A 17,699-nucleotide genomic window follows, 5' to 3' on the forward strand; every position below is an offset into this window, starting at 1 on the left:
AGTTTTCCTGTGTTAAACTCGGAAAAGAATGTAAAACATCCAGAACTGGGAGCTTAGGAGGTCTGCCAATAGAGGGTACGACCGTGGGAAAGGCTCTATAGATGGCGTGGACCTTTTCCAAAAAGAAGGCCGCCAAGGTTTCACAGTGAGAAGTGGAACCCTGATTGTTCGCTACCACCTTTTTAGCTATAAGATCTTTCAAGGCCTTGAAGATAGATTTAGAGGGGTTGGTACTGGTGCGAAATTGCAGAGCGTAAAAAGCCGCACGGGTTCTGCAGACCGCACAATGATATAATTTTACGGCGTTTAAATACAAAACTTTTTTATTGCAGTCATAAGTTTTGCGCCATTCCCGCTCAGCACGCCTACAGGTGCTTTTGAGCGCCCGCAGTGAATCGTCGTACCAAGGGCTCGGGTCCCTTGACCCACATCTACGCGAAACTAGCGGAATAAGGGAGTCAAGGGCCCGAGTAACCCACTCACAAAAGCGGTCGTAGCCCGCATACACGGTATCAACTAGATCCAGCGGGTCAGTGGACAAAAGGTGGTAGAAATCATCAAGTTTTAATTTGTTCCAACACTGTCTGGGGATAGAGCGAACCGTGGGTTTGCGGGGAGGCTCGTGCAGTGGACACTGGATACGGACCAAATAATGGTCAGTCCAGGCCAAAGGCGATGGAATGGAGATACTAACTTCTGCCAAATTTGTAAAAAAAGGGTCTAAAATATGACCGCCTACATGGGTAGGCTGCGACACCAACTGTACTAGCTAAAGAGCCTCAAGATTGGCTACAGAGCTGTTTACCGGGGGTATGGTCAGGTTGTCGTAGTGGAGGTTTAAGTCGCCCAGAATGGAGAAATTGGAGCAGCCTGCTGCCAACCAAGGACCTTAAACAAGCTACCCAATCACTGGTGTGATCCAGATTAGACTATGGGATCGCAACCCTCTCAGGCTCATCAGAGGCACACCTGGCCGCCCATAAAACAACACTAAACGCAGCAGCTAGAATGCTCACAGGAGTGAAGAAATGTTACCATATCTCACCCGCACTCAGAGAACTAAAAGGGCCTCCAGTTGAAAATGAGTGCCAGTTTCAGAACAGCCTGCCTCACCCACAAAGACCTTCAAACAGGCAAACCTGAATACCTGGCCTCAAAACTCAAAAAAGTCAGGCAAACCAGGACCCTCCGGAGCTCAAACACTCAACTACTCATCCCGCTGAAAGCACACAAACAAAAAATTGCGGCCTGATCCTTCGCGGGAAATGCGCCCAAAATTTGGAACGCTATCCCCCCCACATCAGAACTATCCCCTCCTTCGCAAAATTCAAAGTACAACTCAAAAATCTTTTCCTAGATCGGTCCCTAGCGAAGACACATGAGACGCAGAAGAGCTGATGACATTATTCCCTGGATGGGGGTGTGACCCCAGACTATGGTCACCCAGATTCTCATCCAGGGGATACTCATCAATAGTCATAATCTATGAATACACTCAGCCCATGTACAAGAACCTTGAGCATATAGAAAATACATATATATATATGTATATATATATATATATATATATATATATATATATATATATATATATATATATATATATATATATATATATATATATATATATATATATATATAATGTGTGTGTGTGAAGACATATACATGCAGCCTAAAATATTTCCAAAATGACAAAGATGCTGAAATTACATAGGTTTGCATAGTAGAGGCTATACTCTCCCAATCCCTAAGGAAGAAAGAGAGCAGTAAACATTTGTCATACAACAATGCTTTATTGCCATAGAAAAACCTGTAATTGCATGCATTTGCCAGTAGGCTGCAGTAGAGTATAAAGAAACAAAGAAAACTGGCACCTTGCCTTAAAGGCATTAGAGTAGGGGTACTGTGCCTTTAAGACCTGAAGGCGACCTCCTACTCCCATGATGGGATCAGTTCTTTTTTCCGGCTCCTTCTGAGAGGATCCTGGAGCTTGAGCTCTTCAGTTTTTGACTAAAACTGTTTATAGAAGAGAATTTTTTCAGAAAATTCGACATTTTCTGATTTAATAAGGCTTCTGCTACGGTTTTCGTGGAGATCCACTGAATTTTTTCCAGTCAGAATGCCTTCTTTATTCAGAAAGTGTCCTTCCTGTGACTAGAAAATGGCACTGGCAGATCCACACTCTGTATGTATTGTGTGCCTTTCATCTACACACAATCCTGACCAGTGCCACTATTGTCAGACGTTCTCTAGGTGGACCTTGCGCGACAGAGAACGGATAAAACTCCATGCTATGCTGGAAAAGGACAAGAGCCATCAGGTGGGTGGTCATGGATGTCCCAGGACATGGTCTACCAGCAAGCAAGGCCAAAAACGGCGACATTCCACTTCTGACCCCAGGAAGAGGAAGGGTGTAAGAGATTCACCGTTGCAGTCGCCGTCGAAGAGGCCCAGACACTCTTCGGGAACACCGTCGCGACGTCGAGAGTCTCCGCCGCATTCAAGTAACTCGGCGTCGAGGCACCACCCTTCGAGCTCGAAGTCTGTGGCTGCTGACAAGACCAACTCTCCGTCGACGTCGAGGCTTCCGTCGACGTCAAGACACTTTCCGCCACCCTCCAGGGAGTCAGCGTCGAGAGGATTGACAGCTAACACATCGCCGCCGGCTGCCGTGCCGCCGTCGAAAGGATCGTCGAGATCCCACCATTCGACGTCGAGGAGATCGACGTCGATCCGGTGCCAGGTAAGTTCCCCGTCGACACGACGTCGTAGAAGGTCGTCGTCGACACGACGTCATGCAGGGTTGCCGTCAACACGATGTCGAGGAAGATCGATGTCGAGATCACCAACTCGATGCCGAATATCGCCGTTGAGGTCACCACGTGATAGACGTTCGACTTCGAGACCATCGGAGATCTTGAACAACGCCGATGTTCACTCAGACATCGTCGAGGTCACAGGCATTGCGGAGTCACCCAGGCGATCGAATCCTGGGTCCAGAGTGTCATCAGGGGACCGGTCATTGTCTCTTGGTCTACATATCGTGGAGATCTCTCAATAAGTCTCCCCCAAATCTGCGGAGGGGAAAGCCCGCAGTTTGTCGCCTCGCCATCCACAAGGTGCTGTATCTGGCGGTCGCAGTAGCCATTACTCAGATAACTCCCGCACGTACTCGCCATCTGGTCCAAGGGCAAGTACTCCAGCCAGACCATCAGAGTCTCCTCCTCGGAGGCCAAGATCTCCTACCAGGCCAAGATCTCCTGCCAGGCCAAGAACACCCAGGCCAAGATCACCCTCTAGGCCAAGATCTACTTCTAGACATCGGTCTAGATCCAGGGGCCGGCACAGCCGTCATTGCGACAGGCCCCATAAGAGAAGGAGCACAAGATCCCCTACAAGGTCTTCGTCCGGGACTATTTTTCTGACCTTCTCCTCCACACCGCCTTCACGGGTTTCACCTATAGATTACATTTCTACCTTTATTGATGTTCTGTGTAGGGGGGCAAAGAAACCTAACATCTATTTGCATACCCCTGTGGTTCCCACATCAGTTATCTTCGATACCCTGCACCACCAGACAGCCACCAGACCTCTGCTACCTCTGGTGCCCGGATTCCTGGAACCGGCAATGGCCACCTTTCTTACCCCTGCAACGGGGGGTTCTGTGCTTTCCAGAATCGCCAAAAAGTACAAGGCTCCAGCGGAGGGCCCCTTGTTCCTCAGGACTGATCCACTAGTTGATTCAGTCATCGTGGCGGTAGCCATGAAATCCCACTCTGCTTCCACCTCATCCTCGGTACCACCGGAAAAGGATAGTAAGCAGATGGACTCGTATGGGAGGAAGATGTGCAGCACTATGGCTTCATCCATGAAGGTTGCCAGTGCCTCTGCCCTTCTTGGGTGATCCAATAGATCTCTCAGGGACTCTCTCACTCGCTTCACTGAGAAGCTTCCCAAAGAAGACCGGCAGGCTTTCACCGAGATCCTAAAGGAAGGAGGGCTCGTAGCTAACCAAGTAATCAGCGCAGCAGCGGATGCCTCCGACCTCGCAGCTTATGGTTACTCCCATGGAGTCTGCTCACGACGCTCGGCTTGGCTACGCCTGACAGGCCTCAAGCCTGATGCCCAAAAGAAGATACTAAACCTTCCTTTCAATGGCTCACCTCTGTTTGGGTCTCACGCCGACGACGAGATGGCTAAGATGAAGGCAGAGATGGACACGGTTAAAGCTGTGGGTTTGGAGAAACGCAAGCAGTTTAAAAAGCACTTTTGTCAGGGTGACAAGCGGTCTTGCCAACAGAGGGTTCAAACCCCTCAGTGGTCTTCTCAAACACAGCATAGGTCTCAGTTCCAGCAGAGATGCCCTGGTAGAGGCAGAGGAAATAACAACAAACAACAGTCCACCTCCAAGCAGCCTCTCAAACTTTGAGCCGTGGCTTCCTCTTCAACTGTTCGCCACTCCGGTGGGAGGGAGTATAGCTTGCCTCCTGGAAGAGTGGAAATCCATAACAAAGGACAAGTGGGTGCTGAGAATTGTGCAGCATGGTTACTTGCTGAGGTTCAAGTCCCCTCCTCCGCAAGTGTCCCCTCAACTCAAGCACCTTCCTCGACTTCAAAGTCACCTGTTGAAGGACGAAGTTTCTACCCTTCTCAAGAAAAAGCCCATAGAAGAGTTCCCTCCCATACGAAGAAATCAAGGAGTATACTCCCGCTACTTTCTAGTCCAAAAACGAGGAGTAGCCAAGGAGCACAGACCTATCCTTGACCTACGTCTGCTGAACAGGTTTATCAAAAAAGAAAAATTTTGTATGCTAGCCCTGCATCAGATTTTTCACACCTTCACCAGGGAGACTGGATGTGTGCCATCGACCTGCAGGACGCCTATTTTCATATACCTGTCTCAGTAAAGCATAGGAAATTCCTCTACCAGTATCGAGTGCTGCCGTTCTGCCTCAAATCCGCCCCACGGACATTCTCCAAGTGCATGGCGGTGGTGGCTGCCTTCCTCCGCAGACGGAAGATCTTCGTCTATCCCTATCTAGACGGCTGGCTCCTAAAAAGCTTCACACCTGTTCTGCTTCAGAGCCATCTATCGTACTGTCTCAACCTGATGTATTCCTTGGGGTTGCAGGTCAACTACAAGATGTCAGTACTCAATCCCACCCAACGAATACACTACCTAGGCACCTCCTTGGACTCTGCAGAGGCAAGCATGTGCCCTTCGGAGGAGAGGTTGTCACCCATGCTTCTGAAGTGTCGCACCCTGCTAGACACTCAAAGTCCCACAGCCTGGCAAGTGTCATCTCTACTGGGAACGATGGCCTCGTGCATCTACATCGTGCCCAATGCACGCCTTCACATGAGGCCTCTGCATCAGGCTCTCGAGGACCAATGATCTCAGAGATCAGGACACTGGGAAGAGTGCTATTCTCTCCACCTAGTTGAAAACACACCCTGACCTGTTCAGGAACATCTATGCAAATTCATGTCCAATTCTACCCACTCACTAAAACAACCTAGTGCCTACACATGGAACTAACAAAGTAAGTTAAAGAAAACACAGATTAGCATCTGTAGAAAAGCATCCAACAAAACTCCTCATCAAAACCAGCATGAGTGAAGAGCAAATCCTGAGATCACCAAAAGAAATAACTCCCACATACATCACGCTGTGGGTACCAGTTTTGTTGGCATAGAAATACAAGCTTCCCCCATTTTCTCAAACACTATTGAAAATACATGACCGAAAGACAAGGAGAGCACTTCAGTAAAGTCAACGTGAGTGAATCCCACATCCTTGCCTACCACAAAATTACAGTTCTTTTGAACATTTAGCTTTTTCATTGCTAATTTTGGAACTTTATTGTTTGTTTTGCAAGTATGTCTTTGCCCATTATCTGCACTAGATTCGGATGTTGATTTTAATACATTACAAACATATTTATGGAGTATTCGTGTCTGTGTCCATTCGTGGTGATAGGAGTTCGGAGCTCACTAAGAAACAAATAATCCTGTGAGTTTCATTGGGTAGGTGGCTGCTGACACTCAACTATGCCCAAGTAATGTGCAGGTGGTTCATGGGTTAAAGCTCACCAAAGATCCTCTCTCTGGCTGATAAGCTGGGACCTGCCAGAGGGTCTAGGGAGTGGACATTGGCCCATATTTTACAGGCGACTGCAGAGCAACGCTTCACTCTGAGAGTCAAACACACATACGGTGTTTCTGTAAAGGTACAGATTTGTGCAGGTGATCGATTTGTTTCTCCCAGCCTGTTCATACAATTTTAGCAAACATCTTGGTGCAAATCATGTTGCAAAAAAGTACAGAAATAAACTTGTATTATTCAGGTTATATCTGTTGATAAACTCTTGATCTGAATACACATCGGCAATGAAATCAGTGACACTGCTAAGATAAAGAAGATGCCATTGTTTAAGCAAACATGGCTGTTAAATTAACAACAAAGAAATATGGTAAATAAGTAGGAATGAGAATATGAGGTATTTAAAACCAGCTCACTGTTTACAGAAGATGGGGGAATATTACCAAGGCGGGCGATATGTGATTATCGCCGCTTTAGCAGCTGTTTTCGGCCGCTAAGCGGCGATAATTCTATCGCCCTATTAGCAAGCTGTTGCTAACAGCAGTTAGCGACAGCTTGTAGGCGATAGCGAGCGGTTTGGGGCCCGGTTTGCATGTCATTTATCGCTAATGACATGCAAAGTGGGCGTACCCAACCTGTTAGCAACTGAAAGCAGTCGCTAACGTCGCTATCGCCTATTACCAAGACAGGTGTAGCGATGGAAATATTCGCGCTAAGCGCGAATATCTCCAAAAACTAACGCCGGCTCAAACCAGTTCTTAGCCATTATATCCAATGGGAGTTGGATATTATGGCTAAGTCCTCATTAGAGATAATGCGTGAATATCGCTGGATTGCCAGCGATATTCACGCATTTCGCCGCTAACGCCGGGTATTTTATCGCTTTAGAGATAAACGTTGCTAATAGCACGTTATCTCTGCGATAGTATCCGGCGATGCTTGGCGTTAAAAAAAAACTCGCTAAGCCCATTTTAGCGATAAATATCGCTAGTTGTTGGTAATATGCCACATGTTTCCTACCTTTTCTATTGTTGTTTCAATGGGTTGTGTTCCAGTTTCGTCATTATCCCCAGAGTCTTCTCCAGCGCTACTGCAATTTCTGTCACCTGTGAACATAATTGTATCTGTTAGATCCCATACCAGCTATTGCATGTTTGACATAAATCCAAATACTGCCACATGAAAAAGGACTGCCTTACTGCTTCTCCATGCAACCATTATTACATCTCCAAGGTGTAGAAAGAGTATCTTGGACACTTTGTCGAAGAGTTGAAGCCTACCTGCAGCAGTTACAGCTGAATTTTCCAGTTGTAAATTGCATGTTAAAATTAAGTGTGGGAAATAGACAGAAAAACATTTTCGAATTCCATGAAGGTTGGACCTGAATGCATGGTAACCTCTATATATGGGATTTCCATAACTATCCTCCTGACACACCCTGAGGACATCAACAAGTGTAATTTATGAAGAAGCTTTAAAACGCTGACTTCGACTTTAGAAATTGTAGCAGCCTTAAGTCACTAAGCTACATCAGTAGCTGAATGAGGTCATTAGCACAAGAGTAAGTTCCAGATATTTCCAGGTATATGTGAGTTTTAAATCAGAACAAACGATTGGTCCTCAGTTCCCAGTCGTGTACTGCTTTACTCATATTTATTTTCAAGAGCATACCCTGACCCTATGCTCGCTAACAGAACCCTTTCAATTATGTGTATTGCCTCAATCCTTTTATTGCTTATTTGCAATACTACACATATGCCACCGTCGGAAATGCTCTACTGCCCATATTAACATTTACCCAAGTCTCCATTCAAAAGTGAACCCTGTAGTTCCGTGCTATGCTAATGTACTTGGTGTTAATATGCCAGGTCAAATACCTGTTAGCACTTCTGTACCTGATCTAAGAGCCCTCTATCATGAGCACAGAATTACAGGGCCCAGTGTTCAGAGCAGGATCCATGTGCATAAAAAGGCGTTTGTCCTTGTGTTGCCCCCTAGACTCACACGGTGTGACTTTGAGTCTCTTTTCCATGGACTCCTTGTGAACAGATTGCAGCTGCGTCTTGTTGCCATATTGCAGGAGTGAGATCGGAGAAGACCTGTACCTTCCTCCCTTGACAGCTGTCTGTCACGGAACGCAGACCATCATGGTCTCCATTTTTGCATTACTGTGGGGATACAAAGTGCCTGCTTGTCTTACTGAAGGGAACAGTTAAGAAGTCACTCAAATGCCCCAACTGATTAGCTTCCTCAGTGAAAGCTTGCATCTCGAGGGCCTTGGGGTTAGTTGTCCACGCCGCATTTTCCATCCACTCCAATATTTTGTAAATCATACACCATTTCAGCAGAAGGGAAGTGGTCCTGTTGCTTGGAGGGCACATGTCCATTCATACTGTTTTGTATTATCCTCTGCAAACTTAGAAAAGTTAGAAGCAAATCTAGCCTCTACTTAGAAATCCTTAAGACCAGAAAAACAGACAACTCTCAAAATGCTTTCAACAGCCGGTCTCCAACACAAAGCAATTCTCTTTCCAAAAATATCAGGCTCAAAAGCCCAACTTGCTTTTCTCTCAGAAAGACCGGAATGTCCACCTCTTTAGAGTCCACCTTGTTAATCTTTAGATCTCTGTTCACTTCTTTCTCTTCCCTGCAATTTACAATGGCTATTTACATATGAAGCAGAAATTAAGAACTATACAGATACGTTTAAAAATAAATACTTTAACTTCAATGGTTTCATTTATGTTATGGAGCACTGTTTAGGCTAGGTGAATATTTTCCTTTTTTTTTTACATTTTCAATGATGTTGCAGAAGCTTCAAAACTGGTAGAGACTTCTATCTGCAGAATCCTTACTTTGAATATCACCAAGCTTCACACTGAATCCGTAAGATTGTTATGCAGTACCGTTGCACACCAGTAGGTGGTGTTGTACGGCTCCATGTCATCAGCATCATTCATGCTGGAAGTGACATGCGCAGTACCGTTATAGGCACCACCTCAGTGCACTTTTGTCAGGTATTTCCTTTTTGTACTAGATAGCACTGATTGGACTGAACTACCCCTCATTTTTTGACTAGCCGCTTGACTTTGGTTTTGTAGCCATCACATTTCCCGTCATTGAGCAAAGTTTCTACTGTATCTTGTTTATTGTTGTAAGAAAGTGCCTCTTTTGACATGGTTACGCCCCCACTTTTTGCCTGATGTCTAATGTAATTTCAATCTACAAGTGCACTGAGCCACTGCTTACCAGATTCCCAGTGCCAGATCTCCTTTCCCTGAAACGGTACCACAATTAGCCAACTTCTGTTTCTCCTGTAAGCCCCAGTTAAAGGTACCATCGGTACCCAGTGCTTGTGGACAGAAGGAGGGCTCCTACGGATCGTTCACCCGGTCAGGCAGTTCTGCTGTCGCAGGCAGCATCTCCAAGTGCTGGACAAACCCAAAAGTTGACATTGCTCACAGCCCTGTGTGCCATGCCACCCTTACTGCAAGCCTTTAGCCCAAAAGCAAGGTGCACTGGGCAAAGGCCTATCAACACAAGCATATCCAGTCCATTCTGGGGTTTGTAAGTGAACAGGGAAGCCATAAAAAGTACCTGGGCTGGATCCTCGTCAACATGAGTTTCCTAGCTCCATGATGGCTCCACTGATTTCTAGGATGGTTTGTACCAAGTACTGTTGATTCTAGTATTGAATTTATTTATACATTTACACAGGAGACATTGCTAGAGGGACCCCTTAAACCTACAGAACACTAGTGTTGTCCTTGTCTAGTTTTAGCCAGCCTGCCATCATCAGACATGCTTCTGGGTCCCTGGGTCGAAAGCTTGCGCTCTCAAAATCCAGCTACAAGGACGGAGTTGGTCAACTTCCCCCTGCAGGATCTGCCTCAACAGAAGTGGGAACTTTAAAGGTCATGCTGCCTTTGAACTTTGCTCCCAGCCCTCTACTGTAAGAAGCATATGACAACCCCCCCAATCCTGCTCCACTTTTGGTGGGAGGGCTAGCGGAAAAATTAGGGAAAGTAGGAGGTGGGTCTACCTTTACCCTGTACCACACCTCAGGTAGGGCAGATGAGGTACACTTCACTTTACACTATCCTTCATCTTCAGGATAGGAATCGTAGACTATTTGGAGCCAGGGTATGTCCACTACCCAAGTGGGGTAAGCATGAAAAGGGTGTGGGCACCCTACGGGTAGGCAGCACAATGGCTACTACCTAGCCTCCCATAAAAGTGCCCCAAAATTCAATATTTAGGTGGCTCCCCAAGTACCTGAATTCCGATTCGGAAACAAAAAGGTGACAGAAAAAGACTTCTGCAGTTCAAGAACTGACATCCGATGCAGAAGAAACTATCACGAGCTCCTGCTACTGCCCAGGACTCAAAGGTTGCAACCTGCTGTCTCTCCTGAAACCTGAAAGGCCTCCAAGAAACCCTATAGCCCTCCAGCCTTTTGCAAATTGCCAAGAACTTCCTATCGGGCTAGAGGCTCTAGTCCATAGCATCCGCCAGCCAAGAATCCACCTTGGTTGACGACCGACACACTCCAAGCCGACGTGACTTACCACTAAAGAACAAAAGTTATGCCAACCAAGACTTGACGATTCACCAGTCCTGTGGAACCGACTCCAGCGTGCCTCCATCAACTTGAGGGATCTTCTCAGCATAACAACTAACACTGGAATCGGCCAGTTCATGAAAGCCCAAAACCTCTTACCAGTGGTGTTGGTGGCATTAAGGAGCAACATTAGCACAACTGGCTTTTCCCTGACGGTCTGCCCCAGACTTCACCTGTGGCTCAACTGCTACTGTGGACCTCCAGATTCAGCAACCACGACCTCCGGTTCTCATGACCCAGGCACGACCCGTCTGCCTGCTGTACCCGAGTCCTGGGCCCCCAAAGACCTTCATCCCTTAGTTGAGGACTACCTCTTCCTTTCCAAGTGACCAGGGTTATTCACAACTCCGCAGTAGAGTCCTCCTTCCAGTGACCGCAAGGGTAACTGAGTCGCTGGTCATCTGTCATCTGTCATCTGAACCTGCTCCATCTGCAAGCAACCACAACCGATGTTTTGGTGGTGTTCCAAATTCCATTAACTTACAGTCATCTGCTGCTGGTGATCGCGACGGTAACTGTTCTGGTGGTCGACAGTACTCCACCGAAAGCTATGCACTCCTTTCCTTACTGAGATTGTAAATATTTGACGGTATCATACTGAAATTACTGCATACTTTGAACTGTGTACCAATTACTTTAATATTTCAAGCATTTTCCATGTATTTTTTCGAAGAATGAAAGGGTGCAGAGTATATTTCCGAAATAAAGTCTTGCTTCTCAAATATATATATAAAGAATCTTGGTAATTTATACAACATTAGTCTTGGATTTATTCTTGAGTGTGTCTCATTTGTCGACTCTGAGTACAACCAATTCTTAACACTGTCCTCTAATACACCTAACTGTGCGTCCTCATTACCCCAAAAAGAGATGTAGTATTATCTACTTGTTGCCTCTGTCTTCCTCCGGAGATTTCTCACACTCTTTACATTGTGCACAATGTTTTAGCACACTGAACAGAGAGACGGTATCTACAATTTCTCTTGGTAAATATTAGAAATTCTGTCTTGGTTAGGTTGAGCTTTAAGTAGAGAATGGACATCTGTGTCTGGACGATGTGCAATCAAACCGTGTTTGAGGTGTTGGATTTCTGAAGCAGAGAAGACTCCAATCAGAGTTGTGCATCAGCGGAATACTGGTGAATTAGATGCTGTTATCTGTGAGCAGAGCACCAAGCAACCCGAGGTAAAGGACAAAGGTAACAGGAGGAGGTATGAAGCCATAGGGGATTCCACAGGTGGTATGGAACTTTTGAGGTGGCAGGGTACTTTTGAGGCTTGTCGTGTCAATGTTAGAAAATTGGGGTTGGTTGGAAAGGTAGGACGTTCATAGGCAACTATATGTCAGGTAATATCTGAAGGCAGGTTTTCTCAGCATCTGTGTTCAAAAGAGCATAGTCTATGATAGAAGTTTTCATGCTGTATCGTGATCTGACACCAGAGTGGTAGTCGTGCAGAAGATGGCTCTGATGTAATCTTGGAGTTGGACATAAACTGCTTTTTTACTGATCATTCCAATGAATGGTAGGTGAGTAATGGGCCAGTATTTGGCGAGGCCATCTCGGTCTAGTGTCGTTTTCTTTAGGAGTCGGAGGATCTGGTTCTGGTCTTTTTTGAGAGCTTCTGTGGAGATGCCTTGAGTGAGAGAGGAATTATTTGGGCACCATTGGCAGCTTAAAGTTGCAACTAGAAAGTAAAAGGTTGTTGATGGTTTATTTTCTTTCAGCAGTACACTGTAATGCTTTTGACAACCTAAGTGGAGTTGAAGAAGAATTATACAGGATCCAAGTGAATTGAAAAAGATAGAAAAATAATATGGTGAGGGACAGGCAAATTAATAAACATAGCGATTAACCTCCAAGAAAATCAGGGTTTCTTTTAATGGCAGCATTGAATTTTTTTTACAAACGACTATGAATTTGGCAGTTTCAAAATTGAACTCAATAGGGATCAGCTTATTGCAGGAGGGAGCTGAAAAAAGGTTCAAGAACAACTTCTAGCATATAAAAAATGTAAATCTGGACAAGACGAATGAGATAGGTAAGAGCACCGACACTTCCTATGAAGGAGTTCAAGTATGGGAGATGCAGCCAGAACTAGGAAGCATGACAAGAAAAGCTCAATCCGCTAATGGATTTGTAGAGCGCTACTTCTCACCCGTAAGGGTATCCAGGTTCTGAAAAGAGAGAGAGTTGCACAACAAGGAAGGGAAACAGTCCTACTTTGAGTAGGTTGATACAGTGATTTTTTTTTTACACCTTTAACAATATTTATTTGGATATGCATTTGGAGACTTCAATAGGCGAGGTTTGCTGAAAGGGTCTAGGTATTGATCTTGTGGAATTTCTTGAACCGTTCAAAAATGTACCTGAAATATTTAGGTGAGTGATTGTGTGCTATGGTTATAGAACACAATGACAGAAGTCTAGTTCCCGAGGTTACCCAGGACGCATGGACACAAGGATTTCTTTGAGGAATTATTTTCAAGAGAGGGAGTGCCAAGGAAAATGTTTACCAACAATGTAGTTCATGTAACTTAGATGGAAACAGCTAGGTACCTTAAGTGGGACTGAGCTTATGAGAACAGTGCTATATCATCAACATACAATAGTTTCCTACAAAGGATGAACCACATTGTGGCAGAGGGGAAAAAAGGTACCTACACTGTGGTTAAAAATCAGTTTAATTAAAATCCAGTACCATGTGCCTGCTGACTGCCAGAGGATGCACACCAATCAGCTTCACTAAGAGTTAATTACCTCTCTTACTAACTTATAGAAAAGCTATTGCACTGATAGGAGCTAAATCAATTAAGCCTCAATATGTGTCCTGCCCTTAGTTAAACTACAGACGTTTGCCCGAAAAAGAGAAGTGGAAACATGAGGCTAAATCCTGGCAGAAAACTGTGTGCAGGATAAACTGGACCACCTTAAACAGATGCCTAAATATGCATAAATATAACCATCTGATCATAAAATGGGCGAATCTAGGCTCTCTCAAATGCTACAAATTGGGTATGCAGCGTTTAGAACGCAAGCATTACCACGGAATACCTTTACAACGCGGGCGTAACAACGAAAGTTGTTACCACGCAATGCACTGGGGGGTGCTCAAGGATAGTAAATGATTTAATTTACTATCCCAACACCTTCCCTACTATCCACGGGGACTGGTGTTGGAATAGTAAATTAAATTAATCAATTTTGCACCCCCCAGCGCAATGCGTGGTAACAACTTTCGTTGTTACGAACGCATTGTAAAGGTACGCGTTGTCAATGTATGCGTTCTAACGTCATACATCCTACAAATTGATATCTTGTCATGTTGGATTCAATGGTGCATTCCTGAGGCCACAAACTCTGATAATACTCCAACCAAAGAGCTAGCTACCTTTTTAACAAACTACTTCCATTACAAGGCAAGAAAGATGAAAGAAGACTTGGAACCCTTTGAGAATTACCATTTTCATGTCAAATTACATAAATATTCTACTTTCGAATCTCACAGTAGTGTCTCCTTCAATTCTATCTTGAGGATGGAATGTCTTGAGTTAATGACTTATGGTAAACCGACTGGGTTGCCACTTAGTCCTACCACAGACTTAAAAGCTAGGAGACATATCATTGAACCAGCAGTAGCGTGAATCATTCACTCTTTCCTCAGTTCTGCCCTTTATCCCGAAGAAGGCTGTAATAAAACTGGTCTTATAAAATTAACCCTTGACTGGAAGGGGCAAAGAAACTATCAAACTATTTCCCTCCGTCCGCAAAAATTCATAAGATGATGGCTATTCTACAACAATCCTATGTAGGAAGGAATTCTTTCTGATAGAGGCTACTGGCCTCAGAGTTTTGATTTGTCCCCAGGCATCACTCTGGACACGCAAACTTTTCAGTAGTACCTCTGTGTGCCGGTAGGTGGCGCCATGCAGCTTTGCAGTGACAACGTTCCACTCCAGAAATTATCTGTGGAGCCCATTTAGTGGCACTCCATGCTCCGGCGCTTTGGATCCCTGCCAACTTCCTCTAGCACGCCCTTGGGCAACAAGGGGCTCAAAGGACTTCCATCTGAGATACAGCGGGCCCATTAGTACTGAGCTCTCTACCTTTGAAGTTAAAAGAAATGTCTTGACAGAGATCTTTTAACAAAGAGTGGACATCTTGAAGCCTCCTCTTCCTTCCAACGAGCCACTGATGGATACCTTATTGGGAGCTTGAGCCAAGCCATGCTCTGGCCCATCCATCTGTCGATAGCGACTTGGCTTTTCGTTCGCAGCACACCTCATGAAGAAGCCTAGTGCAAAATTCCACAGCTGCAGATATCCCCACACATTTCCTACCAGTCCCCCTGATAGGGAATGTAAGCAAGTGGTAGCATTCAGCAAACGTGTCTTTTTCTCTGCCAGCTTGGCCCTTTGCTCTGTGAATGGCACCTGTTTAATGGGACACTAACCCTGCCCTACGGGATTTGGTGGTACTTGTCCTCCCTGGTTTGCACGAAAACCTGCGAGCTTTGCTTTCTAGTATATTCATGATAATAATGATGCAACCATGTTCAGAATTCATTGTGTATTGGATACCACTGTTTCTATCTGGCGGGCCATAGGCACCAGTGTTGCCTTTGGCAGCCATGTATGGATCAGATCAACTGGATTCTGTCAGCGGGAGACTCCTTTCCCTTCCCCTTCTTGCAATGACAGTGGTGACCTGGGTTGGGGTTACCCTCTGGGAGAGGTTCAGACCTTATACCATTGTACTAACTACAGTATATGGACCTGAAGTCATCTCTCACCCAGGGGCATTAACATTTCTAAAAAAAACCTGTGGAGTCCTAAATGTTGTGGTTTGAATACATTTCACCACTTATTCTTTCACAGAATGTTCTGCAAACATTCAGCTTTGGTTCAAAGATACTTCACAAACTTTCATTGACAAGAATGTCGTAAATTTGTGGTCAAGTTAAAAGTCTCACCTCCCTGTTTTGCTGTACCTTTACTGATAAAAACAGTATTTCAGATGTGGGGCTGGACATACAGGAATATAACCAAACTGTGGCCATGTTTATTAAATGTACTTTTCGGCCTGCAGCATTTATTGTGCTACCCTCTTAAGTCGCCTTTGAAAGCATGTCTCAGTCTTGCCAGTGTAGTGTTTGTGCACCTTTAAAATGCCAAATCGACCTGGCAAAACAACCTCTTTGCCAATCCTTATACTCCCATTTTAATACATATAAGGCACCACTAAGGTATCACTGTATTCAAATAGTTGTACAAGCACTTTTAGGTTTTCCATGTGAATGTAGTGAAAAACACCTAAATTCATTTTTCACTACTGGGTGGCCTACCTCTCTCACAGGATAACATTGTCTAAGTGACAACGTTTGCTTGGGAACAGGCAGAAAAATGTTACGTTTGGTCTCTAAATCATTGTAAATTAAAATCCTCTTTAATTGTAAAGTCGGATTTTAAGTCACAATTCCAAAAATGGAAAATTGGAACCTTTGCATTTTCTTGTGCAAGACTGACTGACTTTGTGTGAGCTTGCAAAATGCTTCAGTATGTATCTTGGAGCTTTCATCGTCAGTAAGAGAAATACTATTTACTCAGGTCCAATATGAACTCAACACCATCAAGAAAGGGTATTGATTGGATCCGATTCTAGTCCTACTCCAAATACTCCACTGATTCTAACAGGAATAGGGTCATCGTGACAGTTTTTGATAGTTTCAATCTCCTTATTTTTTTCCTGCTAGGGACTTTTCAAACAGGCACTCCAGTTTAGCCCTTGAATTTCCCGCAGTTAGGAGACATGATGGAATACGTGGATCTTCACAATGCTTGTTTCATATTTACGTATTTGAAGCAATCATAATCCGCAGCATATTGTTTTATATAAATGAACTGAGGTAATAATATCAGAACAGAGTATTTTTAAGGATTATACTGTGGACAAAGGAGCGAGGAAGAGTGTATATAATGCAACACTTGACAAACTACTTTAACACACCTGGAAGTGCGTGAATGCTAATTTATCAAGCATGTCACTGGCATCCCCACTTCTCACAAACGTCTGTCAGAAATATGTAACTTTTTGTCTAATGGGGTTCCAAGGAGGCCAGGCCTTCAAAAACTACAGATAGGATCACAGGATTCAAATGTTACACCGAGAAAAATTATGGATGGCACTCCAGACGGCTATTCTGACAAAAAACACAAAAAGATTCTAGGCCCTGATGGGCACTGGAACAGGCTCTTATGCAGTAGGGGCAGGTTATCATATTCCATTTTAAACATGGAAATAATACTTGTCAAAGTTTTACAAAGGGGCCTCCTATAATCCCTAGGTTCTGGATGGAACAAAGGTTCTCCAGCTACATGATTTTCACACAAGAACCAGAAAAGCACATAAAAAACCATAAGAATCACTGGGCACCAGGACACCTGCCTTTAATTGGCACTTGGATACTGAATCCAAGAAATTTGTTTTATGTGAATTAACGTGCTTGGCAGAGAGTAAAGGGCATGGATCTGCAAGGCGGACTATGGTATGGAGACATGATAAACCTAGATCGGGTGGCCAGGTTGGAGTTTTTGCTGTACCCTTGTTAACTTTAGATACTACAGTCCTCTGATGTTCTTCAGTTGTCATCTGAATCATTTTGCTTTCATTTCTGCATGGAGTTCCTCACCTCATATCAATGAGGCAGACTGTGATGTGCCTGGGCCTAATATATGCATTGAAGGTTCTGTTATGGAACAGTTTTATTTGTGATGCACGTCTTTTACATGGCTGTGTGTAGTTTGCATTAAAGGCATAATGCATAATGTAACCCTCAGTGTCTTCAATTAAGTTTAGATTCTCTTGTCATTTCATTAGGAGAATCGCCATTCTGTAGTGAAGTATTCCAGACCAAAGGTGTAGTCAAGATATATATTTATTTGCAGATAACAGGTGGGAGCCAGGGAAGCGATGTCTTC

The 17,699-nt window shown here is 44.5% G+C and overlaps 1 protein-coding gene across 1 annotated transcript in view; it reads right to left on the bottom strand.

The window, feature by feature from the left end:
* LOC147729326 (uncharacterized) overlaps window positions 1-17,699 on the bottom strand; it is a 354,664-nt gene that overhangs the window by 92,780 nt on the left and 244,185 nt on the right. Inside the window, exon 15 of the mRNA XM_086959822.1 lies at window positions 7,124-7,209. Coding sequence (XP_086815948.1) covers window positions 7,124-7,209 — 86 coding nt within the window. The remainder of the gene's footprint in view (window positions 1-7,123; window positions 7,210-17,699) is intronic.

Source organism: Lissotriton vulgaris, chromosome 2_2 (assembly GCF_964263255.1).
Source record: "Lissotriton vulgaris chromosome 2_2, aLisVul1.2, whole genome shotgun sequence".
In the NCBI taxonomy this organism is placed as follows: Eukaryota; Metazoa; Chordata; class Amphibia; order Caudata; family Salamandridae; genus Lissotriton; species Lissotriton vulgaris.